At 32.9% G+C, this 14217-nt stretch overlaps 1 protein-coding gene and 1 non-coding gene across 2 annotated transcripts; both read left to right on the forward strand.

The window, feature by feature from the left end:
* The first annotated feature begins 278 nt into the window (after positions 1-278).
* On the forward strand, positions 279-385 carry LOC132608469 (small nucleolar RNA R71). The gene has a single exon (XR_009570389.1). It is a non-coding gene; the product is annotated as a small nucleolar RNA R71 (small nucleolar RNA).
* Positions 386-6127: 5742 nt separating this feature from the next.
* On the forward strand, positions 6128-8235 carry LOC132605432 (protein TERMINAL FLOWER 1-like). The gene is made up of 4 exons (XM_060318580.1): positions 6128-6343; positions 6508-6569; positions 7293-7333; positions 7964-8235. Exons 1-4 carry the CDS (start codon positions 6143-6145, stop codon positions 8188-8190), a joined length of 531 nt encoding a protein of 176 aa, XP_060174563.1. The 5' UTR covers positions 6128-6142; the 3' UTR covers positions 8191-8235.
* Positions 8236-14217: the final 5982 nt, after the last annotated feature.

Below are 14217 nucleotides of genomic sequence, written 5' to 3' on the forward strand. Positions count from 1 at the left end.
TTTTGGATAATAAATCCACGGTGGTTTGCAATTGAGCGAACGCATGATCTCGCTCATGATTTTCTTTGGCCACCGCGGCCACAGAGGGACTACCATATGATAGGAATTCGCTATCACTCGAATGCCAGGCTTGATTATGGGTAGTAAGCTTGTCGAGCAACCGGGTGATGTTGACAAAGGATTTGTCCATGAAGCATCCCCCAGCTGCAGTGTTGACAACTATTTGATTCATTGTATCTAGCCCCTTGTAGAACTTCTCTGTGAGAATTGCATCTGGAAATCCATGAGTCGGAGATTGAGCTAGATAATATTTGAACCTCTCCCATGCAGCATATAGTTGTTCCCCTGGAAGTTGTTTAAACCCAAAAATCTTATCCCGAAGCTCAGCCTTTTTGCTGGGTGGGAACCATTGTTTTAGAAAGATATTGGCCAGCTCATTCCAGGTATGAATAGTATTGCTCGGGAGCTTTTCATACCATTCCCTAGCTTGGCCAGCTAAGGAATATTTGAAAACCCGCAGTCGCAGTGCATCAGCAGGAACAACACCTTGAGATTGTTGGGAACATACATGCACGAAATTCTTTAGGTGTCGAAGTGGACAGTCCTCCGAAGAATTTCGGAAATAGCCTTCAAGTTTCAATAGCTGATAGATAGAACTATCAATTTTGAAATTAGCATTTCCTGTTCTCGGGGGAACTACAGCAGAAGCATAATCAGCTTCGTCGATGAATTCTGCAAATACATTCTCATCCTCCTCTTCTTCTGGTGCAGAATGGTTCACTTGGATCCCCCCTTGGTTCCCTTGATTGCGATGGGGTCTTCCAACCATGTTCACCTGGTTCACTAAAACAGCAAACGAGGTGTGATGAAATAGAAAAAGTTTTAAAGAATAGTACACAACAATTAGTAATTTCTGAACCGTATTCCCCGGCAACGGCGCCAAAATTTGATACGCTCAAATTACACCTATTAATGGCGTAAAGCGGACGTTGTCAAATATAGTAACCCAACAAGGTTGGGGTCGAATCCCACAGGGAATATGGAGAGAAAAGAGTACTAATCGTATGCGATACCGGTCTTTAAATGCTTTAATCCTATTCCGGATAGTTTGAATTGATTGTTGAATAATGTAATTTAATACTTTGACTTAAAATGTAATTAATGTGAGAGAGAGAGACTAAGGTTATGTTCCCCAATTTGATTAGATATTATGCTTCAGGTTTCAAAGTGATATACTTCTAATGGTTGTTCTATGAATATGCACTTGGTCTCTTAAAGACTTCTTAATGTTTCCCAACAGTTAAGCAGTATTTCCTCTTTATGATTCTTCCGAATATAAAAGAGTTACAATCGAAGAGCGACCAATGATGCCAATTTAGACTTATTCTTATTCCTAAGTTAGTCTATTAAACGAGGGTTAACGCCTCGAGTCATTGTTATTCAATCTTACCAATATTGACTCTCTTTCCCAAGAAAAGTCAATATAATGGCTTCGGCTAATGCTTGCAATCATTACCCAACGTTACAACTCAAAGACAGAATAAATAACAACAACCATTATGCATATATCAATAATAGAAACCCATTCACATAATACCCATCATGGGATTCACAACCTTAGAATTGAAATTAGCTACTCATAATGTTTCTTGATAGAAAAAGCTTAAAGATTAACATAATACACTTACAATACTAATACAAGATGGAATGAGAGTGAAGTTGTTGCCTTAAATGCTCCAACCACTTCAAGATTAAAAACCTAGGGTTTATGCCTTTAAAATAAAATCTGAATGATGAATTAAAACCCTACATTATGTATTTATAGAGCCAAAAATTGCGCCAAGTTTCTGGACAAAAATGCCCTTATTGAAACTCTCTGGAAATTTAGCTCATGTTACGGTGACATGTTACGGACCGTAACATGAGTTACGGACCGTAACACTCCACCGTAACACTGATGGTTTCAATGAAAACTTTCTGGAAATTCAGGCCCTGTTATGGTTCAAAGGTACGGACCGTAACATGAGTTACGGACCCTGTTACGGTCCGTAACATGAGTTACGGTCCGTAACATGAGTTACGGAGCGTCGCTTAGCTCCAATTTGTCCGTTTTTTCAGCATTACTTCTCATTTCCGATCCTTAGTTAATCAACCCTATAAAACACAAAAATAACATAAGAAACAATGTAAAAACACTTAAAATCAAGCAACATGTCTAGTTACAAAGGCATAAAATGTGCTAAAATTCACGGCACATCAGTGGCTTGTGGTGATATTGAATTCTTAAGTGAAATGCTTGGCATGGTTAATGGTAAGGAGTTAAGTTAATATGTCTTTCGTTGTTGGATTCTTTGATGATTCCTTAATGTTGCTGATTCACTTTATTCCTGGGTTTGAACTGTTATTTTCATTCATATCATTTTATTGATTTATTCACTATATCTTGTTTTGTTAACTATTGTCCCTTAGACACTCACTGAGTACCCAGTACTCAGGCATACCATTGTTGTTTTTGATGGTATGTTAGGTATCATTGAGGAGCAGGTTCGTGCTACCCTCAGCGCTTAGGAGAACTTGTTGCTGCTGCTGATTTGGTGAGCCCACATCCTTGTTCGTGGGACACTTCCTGTTTTATTTATTATTCTAGATTTCCGGGCTGCGTCCCGAAGTTAGATGATTGTTGTGTCTCTTAGAAGCTCCATAGATAGTTGTCAGAATTGTGGGTAGTTGTTGAGTTATTGATTAATTCTCGGGCACGTTATTACGTTTGACTAAGTATTTGGTGAATAAAGACTTCCGCTGATTTAATTTATATATTCATGATTTGTTACATTTACTTTATAAACTGTTGGAGGCGAATGTTGAACCTGGAGGGTTCAAGTGTTATTATTGTATCGTTTAGGTTCTTCCGATGTTGTTCATGACGTCGGATGCCGGTCACGTTTAGGGTGGATTTTGGGGCGTGACATGTGGTGTGTTTTAAACTGCATTGAACTTCATGAATCACGATTGACAGAGCTAGTATGCAACAGAGTACTTTAATTTCTAATTATAGTAATATTACCACCTCAACAATTTCCATCCAAAACAGGAATTATGGGTGCAAATCAACTTAATTTATCTAGTATGCAACAGAGTACTGTAGTTTCTAGTTATAGTAATATTACCACCTCAACAATTTCCATAACAGGAATTATGAGTGCAAATTATCTTAATTTATAATCTCAAATGACCTCCCAGCTCTTGAAGGGTCGTTTAGTAGCCGGTGAGAGTTATGCAAGTATTACTAATATAGGGATTAATTTTGAGAGAATTTATGTATTATTTTATGCTGAAATTAGTTACTCCATCTTCTATCTTACATAAAGTAATACATTTTTTTTTTAGCTAAACCATCCACCCAGGCTTTCACCTCCCGTGGTGGTGGGGATTTGACGTGGACTCCTACCTTGTTATATATCACAACATAAAGTAATACATAATTTTTTTTATAACTTACACATGTATTAGTTACGTGAATTTTTTAAATTACAAACCAAACACCGTATTGATTCTATACATGAATAAGATAGCAAACGTGTTACTTCCTAACTAGCAATGACCCCTCACTGTCATTCATTGTCGGTAAAATAATCAAGTATGGAGGAGTTCCCTTTGTACTCTGAGCAGTGTGCCCATCCTCCTCCATCAGAATATCACTTCAGAGAACTAATGTACTTCTAATATTTATATATTTCCTTCGTTTTAATTTATGTGAATCTATTTGACTAGACATAAAGTTTAAGAAAGTAGAATATTTTTTTAAATTTGTGGTGTAAAATAAGTCATATATATTTTGTATGATTATAAATCATTACATAAAGGTAAATTATTTTCAGATATAGAAAAAAATCATTCTTTTTAATACGAATTAATAAAAAATGAATTCACATAAATTGAAACCGAGGGAATATTGTTTACATATAATTTAGGAAAGGTTCTTACAGAGACGACCCAAATTTCAAGATTTGGTTCTTAGGATATACCCTAAATGAAAAAGCAATAGATTGCCTTGGTCCTTATGCTTTTTATTTTTCGCAAAAAATGTGACAACTTGCTTAGTTGGGTCCACATGCAAAGATTTTCATCTGACATTTTTATACTGGAGAGAAAAATGTATGGATTAGTTTTAACTATGACATAATTAAGCTGAACGAGGAATCATGGACCGATTCTAAGGACTTCATTTAGGTATGAAAGAAAACTGACATGATATTATAAAATACAGTATATCACTAAACTCCTCAATTTTCAGAGCTAAAGATTAATTTCACATACGGAAGAAGCGATTTGAAAAGTGTTGTATTAATCAAGTTGAAAAATGAGTATTTTACTATTATCTTCATCAGAAGTATTTCACTATTAGATTAGAATTAAGACCATTGACATTCACAAAATTTTGGAAGGAACTTACTGTACTTCTTCTTGTACTTAGAGTTGCTAAATTTATCAGTGTTTTAAAAGGCATGGACGTAAGGCGAGGCGTTTTGAATATGCCTCGCCCAGACGTAAGCCCCATGAGTACTTAATTTTAATATTTTCTAAATTAATAAAATAAAAATATAAGTAAAAAATATATTAAAATTATATAAATCAAAAATAATTATTATAAAAATGTATATATTTATTATTAACATGCTAACATATGCATGAGCTATTAAAAAATCTTGAAAAAGTGAATGTAAAGATGCATTACACAATAACATGACTATGATGAAACATAATTAGAGTTGACAAAACGATACTCTGTCCTAATAATTCAAAGATAAAATTGACAATAATATAAAGTTATTATTTTAAAACCTAAAACTAGATACAAATTAATACTCATTATAATACAAATAGTCAGAGTAGAGTCTTCAAAACATTATCTAAACTAGAGTGATATCAAAAGAAATTCTAAAACTAAAAACTATCTTGAAAAAGATAAATTGAAGAATGCTAAGAAAATCTTGAAGAAAATAAATCACAAAGAAGGAAAATGCAAATATGGAAGATGGTAAGAATTGGAGGACAAAACTATTTGCTTTGTAGTTTACTTTGCATACAAAGGTGTAAAGTGTATATGTTACTCCATAAACAACAATGAGAAAAGCTTATGAAATTAGGATAAACGATTAGAAAAAACTTTTGACTTTTTGAGATATTTAATTTGAGAATTTACTATGAGTTAATAACTGGATATTTAACTTTTTTTTTTTTAAAAAATATTAAGCAATTTTGGCTCAGATTTGTAAAGTTCCCGGGACTTATGCCTGAAATGTTGGGGCTTACGCCTAGGAGAATGCCCCAAAGGTTGGGGCTTACGCCCCAAGATTCTTACTCTCCGCCTGTATGCCTCGGTGCGTTTTTGGTACGCTTTAGAGCTCGCCCCAAAAGCGCCTTTTATAACACTGAAATTTATATGTACTTCTACTTAGAGTTATCAAATTTATGTGTACATGTAGTGTATAGAATTAAGGAAAGAAGAATGACTCAATTTTAAGGTGTAGCAAAAGGAAATGATTATAAGGAATACATGTACCAAGATGAATTACAGTATACTACCCAGAAGAATTTGTAATGTATATTTTCAAGCTCAGAACGTCATTCTCATTGAAGTATGTGACCATATTATCTAAAAGCTTGAATGTTAAAAAATACATTTTTAGTTACTCAATTATATATTATCAACATGCCCCTGTTCAGGTTTAATTCTTTTTATGGGCCAAAGACATGAAAATCCATTTTTTTAAAATAATGTGTGGCATAGTGAGACTCAAACCAAAGATCTCTACCTACTCTGATACTATGCTGAATAAAATGTGTGTCCATATCTCATTTAAAAATTTAAGCTGTTATAGAGATACTTTTATTTACTTAGTTATATATTCTCAATACTTACTACGTGTGTACTGTATAAAACAAACACAAATTTCATTTCTCCTTTTTTTTTTCAGGCTGCTGCTGTTGTTGATTTCTCCGTATCTTTGAGGCTGGACTAAACTATATGAAGGATAGATACTCCAAACATTTATATAAGGAGGCTCTAATTTCAATCAAAATCTCTCTCAAAGTTCCTAGCAATCCAAAAAAGCTCTCTCTCTCTCTCTCTCTCTCTCTCATGGCAGTTAGGAATATAGAGACTCTAGTTTTGGGGAGAGTAATAGGAGATGTTATTGATTCATTCACTCCCACACTAAAAATGACAATAACTTACAGCAATAAACAAGTTTACAGTGGCCAAGAGCTCTTCCCTTCTGCAGTCATTGCTAGACCTAGGGTTGAGGTTCAAGGAGCTGATTTGAGAACTTTCTTCACTTTGGTAACATTTCTAAGTTTTCCATCCAGAGATTTCTATGAGTACTTCTCATTGTCTAAATATATATACTATATACACATATACACACACATATATATATAGTATATATATTTAGACATATAGTTTGATAAATCCATCATCATAATCTCCTTATTATATTGTTGTAGGTCATGACAGACCCTGATGTTCCTGGCCCTAGTGATCCGTTCCTAAGAGAACACGTTCACTGGTACGTGCTATATTCAAGAAAATCTATGAAAAAAACTAGACGAAATAAGCCAAAAAAGAAGAGGAATTTCGATTTAGAATTCTAGATTAGAATAACTCCGCTGCATATATGCCTGTTATCCATCATAAACTAGGACTCTCTCCGTACCCATTTATTTGATACTATTTTCTTATTAGCTCATTGCAAAAAGAATGATACATTTTAATAGTTGAAAATAATTGACTGTAACTTTTTATTTTACCCTTAATAAGAAGCTTTTGTAGTCAAACAAACGTTATTATCCCCATGGGAACCGAAACTTGAAAAATAAGAGTTGGTACAAGTTAAAAATAACATACTGCTGATATATTGAATTCTTTAACACTACTAGTGTATATAAATTAAGTCTCATTGATGGTATAATTTATCATCCACTCGGGAAGCAGGGGCGGAGCTAGGTAGGGTCCAGGGGGTTCATCCTAATTCCCTCGGCGAAAAATTATAATGTATATACAAGATTAAAATTATTTTTTTATGTATATATAGTAGATGTTGAAACCCCTGACTTCTTCGTGTATTTATTTCTTTATATTTTTTAACCTCCTAGGTGAAAATTCTGGCACCGTCACTGTCGCGAAGAGTGCCTCAACTGGGAACAATATGTTATAGGATTTACTATGTTATATGGAACCACAGTTCAGAAGGATAACTATTAATACTGTTTTACTATATTATAATTTGCAGGATCGTAACTGATATTCCAGGAACAACAGATTCCACTTTCGGTATCATCACTATCTTGGTCTCGATAATATATTACAACCGGAGAGCGATTAAGAAGATGCGTGCTTGGATATCGTAGTAGTATCATTACTACTATATATTACTGCTACTACTCCCTCCGTTTTATTTTATGCGTTTTAATTTCACTGGTACCAAATTTTAAGAATATAAAATAAAATTTAAAAATTGAATCATGTAATTTTGAACAAAAGATTTGTATAACATATAAGAAAAACACTCTTTGAATCTTCTGATCTTCAACATGCGCGTCATTCCTGTAACGGAGTGTCATTCCGAAAACTTTTTTCACTTTATGGTGTTTGACCATAAAAATTTCAAATACTACTTGAAGTTGTATTTGGAATTTGAAAAACAACCAAAACTTATTTTTCATACAAAAACTATAACCAAACACAATTCCAACTCCAAAATACCAAATAAAGTGAAAAATATTTGGTTTTCATGGCCAAACGCCTACCAAACATAGAAGACGCAATATTTTTTAAACGGACTAAAAATAAAAGCAAGATACATAAATTGAAAACGGAGGGATTATACAATTCAACTTCTTCTTTGGTTTCTTTAGGTTGATTTTTGACATGATATTGTATACTTATTTTAAATGTGAGCAGGAAAAGAGTTGGTCAGCTATGAGACCCCAGAGCCTAATATTGGAATACATAGGTTTGTGTTTGTTCTCTTTAAGCAAAAAAGCAGACAATCAGTAGTTAGCCCATCACCTTCTGCTTCAAGGGATCACTTCAACACTCGCAACTTTGCCAACGTTAACGATCTCGGTCCGCCTGTCGCCGTCGTCTTCTTCAATGCACAACGAGAAACAGCCTCCAGGAAGCGCTAACGCAGTTTGCTTTTACCCCTAATAAGTTTTGATATAAATATCGGATGTATGACTTATAATATTTTATTTTGTTCGGTGGTGTATGATTAATAGATATGCGGGATGTTTTATAAGCGGTATTAATGTTAAGATGAATAAATAAAAAAAATCACTATGACATCATTTTAAAACGCATAATTCTAGTGTACCCTTTTTTTTTTTTTTGACTTATTTATTGATATTAAGCTGTCCTTACATTGCTTTAGATAATGACAAGATTAATGCAAAGATATGATATTTGGGCCTAATTAATTCCAAAAGCTAGCTCGTGAGGTGATGATTGTTTAAGTCCATAAAAACATACCACTAATCCATTCCCCAATCAACGTGGGACTCTAACCCACTCGAACACCCCTTCATGCCTAGGCCAACTGGAGCGTGGACTGGTAGCCCAAATACGGATGGACTTGGCTCTGATATAATGTGAAAATATGACACTTGGACCTAACTCAATCCCAAAAGCTAGATTATGAAGGAAGGATTGTTCAAGTTCATATAAATAGACCACCGATTGATTTCCCAACCAATGCCCATATATGGAACTCTAACCTACTCTAAAAGTTACCATGTTTATCTAGATTATGACTTACATAAGAAGAGATTTTTTTTAGTGATATAATTAAGAAGAGATTTTTTTAGTGATATAATGCTCTTCTTTGTTTGGCTTTACCTATTTGTTAGTGCAACCATGGTGATTAACTGTTGCGTTCTTGATTCCTTGTTTCGCAAAAAAGTATGTAACTTTCTTTGACAAGTTTTCATAGCTAGAAAATTATTCACAATAGCGTTACTTATGATGCTAAATAAAATTGAAATGACTTATTACTATTACTTTAGCTCAATAAATATATTATTGCTCAATTGCCGTTTAAATGAGTTTTTGGTTTAGAGCATTGATTGGTTCGACACTCCACAACTAATTACTTTTTTGACAAATAGCTAATTAGGCTAGGTTTAAAAAACAACAAAAGCACATTCAGGAAGACTTGAACACCCAACCTTTAGCAATGACAAATAGCTAATTAGGCTAGGTTTAAAAAACTACAAAAGCACATTCAGGAAGACTTGAACACCCAACCTTTAGCAATCAAAAACAGCGTCAGCCTACAAGGTTGCAGAGATGAAATTAGAATTTTGAGTTTATAAATTTTAGACAGATTATTTATACATATTAAGTGAATTTTTAAACACCAGTACGTCCAAGGTATGGACCAAAGCTAATAAATTCCGTCGAACTCGTAGAATAAAGCTTGTAACTCTGCCTCTACTGGGTTGTACGACTTCTTGTTCTGTTACTACCGGATCTACCGCCTTGTTACTTCATACATACAATTTTATATATATATGTTTTAACAATATTCATAATATAAGTAGTAAAGGTATCCAACGGATAACCAGTGTCTGACGGAAGTTTGATTTATTGTCCTGGACCAAATATTTTAAAAGTTTGGTATTTGGTATCTATTTTCAATTGCCGATTATCGAATTACCGAAATCGAATTTGGAAATACCGAGCCAATATTGAACGGCCACCCCTAGAATTGTTTACCACATGTATGAGTAACATTAACGAGTGATTTAGATGTCTTGATTGACCAGTGAATTCATAATGGGCTTGAGAGTAGAGATCTTAACCTCTATATGTGATTTCTCTGAAAGCTAACAAGTCAATTATTAGACAAATTATGCTACTTTGAATTTTAAACCGAGTTCATACTTACTATATATAGATGTAAAACAATTTAAACTTAAAATAAATAAATAAAAAATAGGATTTGAATTAAATTGAAAGACAGTTACCTTTTTTAAAATAATCAAATGACTATCCTTCCTAAAAATAAAAAAAATGGAACACATCAAAGTTTTTTTAGTACTTCCTTTTAAGAAGAAGATTTTTTTTTTCAAGCTAGGGTAGTAACAGAATCAAATCGACAAGTTTTATGGCTCTGATGAACTAAATTTTATAAATAAATATCGATTTCCTTTTCTATATAGAGAAAATATTCTAATACAAATATTTGAACTGAAATAAAAAATTTGAATTTGAATTAAAATTTAAAACATGTGCAATTCAAATATCATCATATAAGGAATATTTAGAACCCCCCTCCCCCCCCCCCCCCCCCCCCCCAGATTGGGTTATCCTTGTAATGGATTTATAATGCAATAAAAATTTAAAATTGATTATACCCCCTAAAATTTAGGTAACTGATTATAAATTCTAAAATGTTTAATTCAAATTCTGAATTTGAAGTAGTTAGCCATATATTTCTGTGGAAAAATGGTTAAAAAATTATCTCCTTTTCTCTATTTATATATTTTTTTATTTTGCATTCTCTCTTATTATCTGCTATATCTTATTTAAATAAATAATTAAAAAAACAATCACTAATTAGAAAAAACAACCGACGCCTTATATGAGTCTAGAAAATCTTTCCGAAATTTGTGGAGATAATTAAGTAATCAGTTACTTAAAATTAAGAGAGATTTAAAGAGAACTTCATTAAGAAGGATTTGAGTGGAAGTTATAAAAATGATGAAGCGGGCACATAAATAAGGTATGAAATTATAAAATATCAATCAATAATGATACATAATTATGGTATATTTATTTTTGTGAAAACTATTAAGCAAAAAAAGGGTGATAAATTTCTGGAGTCGTTCTATCTATGCCATCAACCAACTCTCCAAACATCCTCCTTGCTTTTGCTTTTCATTGCTTAAAATTTTCAATATTTATGATCTGTATTACATCTTTAGTTTCTTGATTTTATGTTGTTTTGCATAATTATGATATAAAGGTGATTGACTTTCTTGATCTTTTTTCTTTTTTATCTTTCAACAGCAGGTTTTGGTACAGTAAGAGATCAAGAATGTTGATGAGAAGTTTTCTCAAGGACATCACTAATTCAAAATAAGAGTTAATGGAGGTTGAACGCTGAATTCACAACGTATGTTTGGAATAAGAAAATTATTTGTCGTGAATGATTTGAATTATTCATTAGTGTTGATAGTTTGTAAGTTTGGTGAATGCTTGATTTGGATACAAAAGTTTAAACTTCCTCTATCCCAATTTATGTATACTTTTCGCTTCCCAACATTCAAACTGCATGAATTTTGATCATCATCTTGAGATATTTTTTTTTACCAAATTGATATGGTAAAAGTTATAACTTATTTTCCATGTAGTTTTCAAATAAAATATTAATTTTCAAATATTGAGTTAATCTATTCCAATTTAGCTTCAAAGTTTAATCAAATTGACTCTCGAAAAGTGAAAAGTATCTCATAAATCACATTTTAATATGATTAATATTCTTTAATTTTGTCTGCGCATCGCGCGGGTATGAATACTAGTATAATTAGTAAAGGTATCCAACGAATAACCAGTGTCTGAGGTGCATCCGCCCCTCATAGGAGTGGACATAAATAACCAAAAATTGAATTACCAAGTTTAATCGGATTAAAGGAAGTTTGATTTATCGTACTGGACCGAATATTTTAAAAGTTTGGTATTTGGTATCTATTTTCAATTACCGATTATCGAATTACCGAAATCGAATTTGGAAATACCGAGCCGATATTGAACGCCCACCTCTAGAATTGTTTACCACATGTATGAGTAACATTAACGAGTGATTTAGATGTCTTGATTGACCTGTGAATTCATAATGGGCTTGAGAGTGGAGATCTAACCTCTATATGTGATTTCTCTGAAAGCTAACGAGTAAATTATTAGACAAATTATGAACATACCTTATCAAAATATCTTTTCTTCAATGCATATTACCGAGTTACCGTAACCAAATTTGATTTAATGTACCAGACCGAACATTAAAAGTTCGGTATTTGCTATCTACTTTCAATTATCGAATTATCATAATCGAACTTTTGAAAATATCGGACCGACACGGAACGCCCACAGATTTACTCTACTTTCAATTATCGAATTATTAGAATCGGAGTTTTGAAAATATCGGACCGACATGGATCGCCCATAGATTTACCCCTGAATCCATGAAAAATAATCCCACGGATCTACCCTGAATCCATGAAAAATAATGTCATAGTTGTAAGAGATTCCTTCCTTATTTGTACGACGTACCAGTCGAGTCTAGCATTTCCATTAGAGGCGATAAGGTATATCTTTCAATTTTGATGACTCGTTAATTTGTCTTTTATGATTATTATTATTATTATTATTACTATTACGGGGAGAAATTTCTCTCTGATTGTACTTCAGTCAGGCTTTTAATTATTGTCAAGATGACTATTATGAACTGCACGTTGCGAAGACCATTTTTGTTCTGAAAACCCATTTGCTTTGCTTGAGCTGTTGAAAACTTAGACGAATGTTTCTGGCCATACTTCCTTGTCCTGTCCAAACAAAGATAGCAAAATCTCATGTGTCCCCTCCGAATTACCAGTTATGTACTATGTTGTTTGATTTTTATTTTTAAATATAGATTCTTAATGAGAAAAGAGGAAGATTTCACTGGATTTTCGATGGCTATTAAATTGAACCCGCAATAATATAGATTAATTAAATTATTGTTGGGGTATATATCATTAACCATGCGTTTAGACATGGTATATTCTAACAATTGTCATGGTTAAAAGTCTAAGTGGGAGATTGTTGGGATATATACTATTAACCATGTGTTTGGATATAATATTTATTATAGAACAATTATTTATTCATTGTTTAATAAAGAATTAAATAGATCATGTACCAGTATGTGTGTCCTTTACTTATATAGTAGATGATTTAGTGTATAGAGTTTAGCTTATACACGGAAGATTAAATCGTCGGTTCTTATAAGTATAAAATTTATGTTCACAATCTAAGATGGAAATTGGACAAAGTCATCGGTATGATTGTAGCCCAAGATTAATATAATGTATCTTCATTATGGGAACGGTATAGTTTCGTCTTCTTGTGCTAGTACATTTTGTATGTATTGAACGGACCAAGTAGAGATAAGTGTTTTTGTACTGAATATATAAAACAAATTCTCTAGTTCATTAAATGTACTTATACTCTTAATCTTGATATAATTATTATGATCAATGTGATTTGTTCATTATTTTGATTTACTAAAAGGTACGACTCAATTGCGGGTCTATGTATTCCTGGTGAATTGGATAATGACAAATTACATTTGTGAAATAATAATTAGTTGATAGAATCCATGTCTTGACTTTGAGATTGATGATACCCCTTTATGGATGCTTATAAGTCTCATGTAAAAACCCTGCAGGTGGATTTTGTATCCGTCACATGATGTAAGTTAAGCAGAAATATAAAGGATTCAATTAGTCAATGAATTAAATTGTCAGTAATTTAATTTAATTGATTGGTATCTGTAATCTTAACATGGGGAGTTAAATAAGTTTTAATGTATGATTTTGAAATTGAACTGAGGAGTGCAGTTACGAATTTTTAGTGGAATAATTCGTAATTTATTATGGTATGATTAATTCAGATTTCTTGAATTAATTTCATAATAGGAAGCCTCGATAATTAAATTCTGTGGTCCCTGCTGTGCCCGAATAATAAAGAATTATATGAAATATTATTTCTAGGTGAAAAATAAAGACCCAATAGGTTTTGGAAAAGGGGAAAACCCTAAAACCTGTAGTTATAAAATAAGGGTCTTATTCCATAAGAAGGTGAAGGGTTTTACAAGTGTCTACTCTTTTTGCATAGAAATTCGCCCACACGAATTTCACAAATTCTGGTATTATTCGGGTTACACAGCAGAAGACTGTGGAACTGAAGGATGACGATCAACTGGATGGTGTGTGCTCGTGGTTGAAGATTCGATTCTTGGTCGCGGTCACGCTTCAAGAGATAAGTATCAATTTTATGTTTGATTAATATCTTGATTATGTGTTGTCTATATTACATGCAAGTTCGATCCTGACTATTCGCTTCCGCTGCGTATGCCTGATTTCCAACAATTGGGATCAAGAGCCTTCTTGCAT

Source organism: Lycium barbarum, chromosome 8, assembly GCF_019175385.1.
Source record: "Lycium barbarum isolate Lr01 chromosome 8, ASM1917538v2, whole genome shotgun sequence".
Lineage (NCBI taxonomy): Eukaryota > Viridiplantae > Streptophyta > Magnoliopsida > Solanales > Solanaceae > Lycium > Lycium barbarum.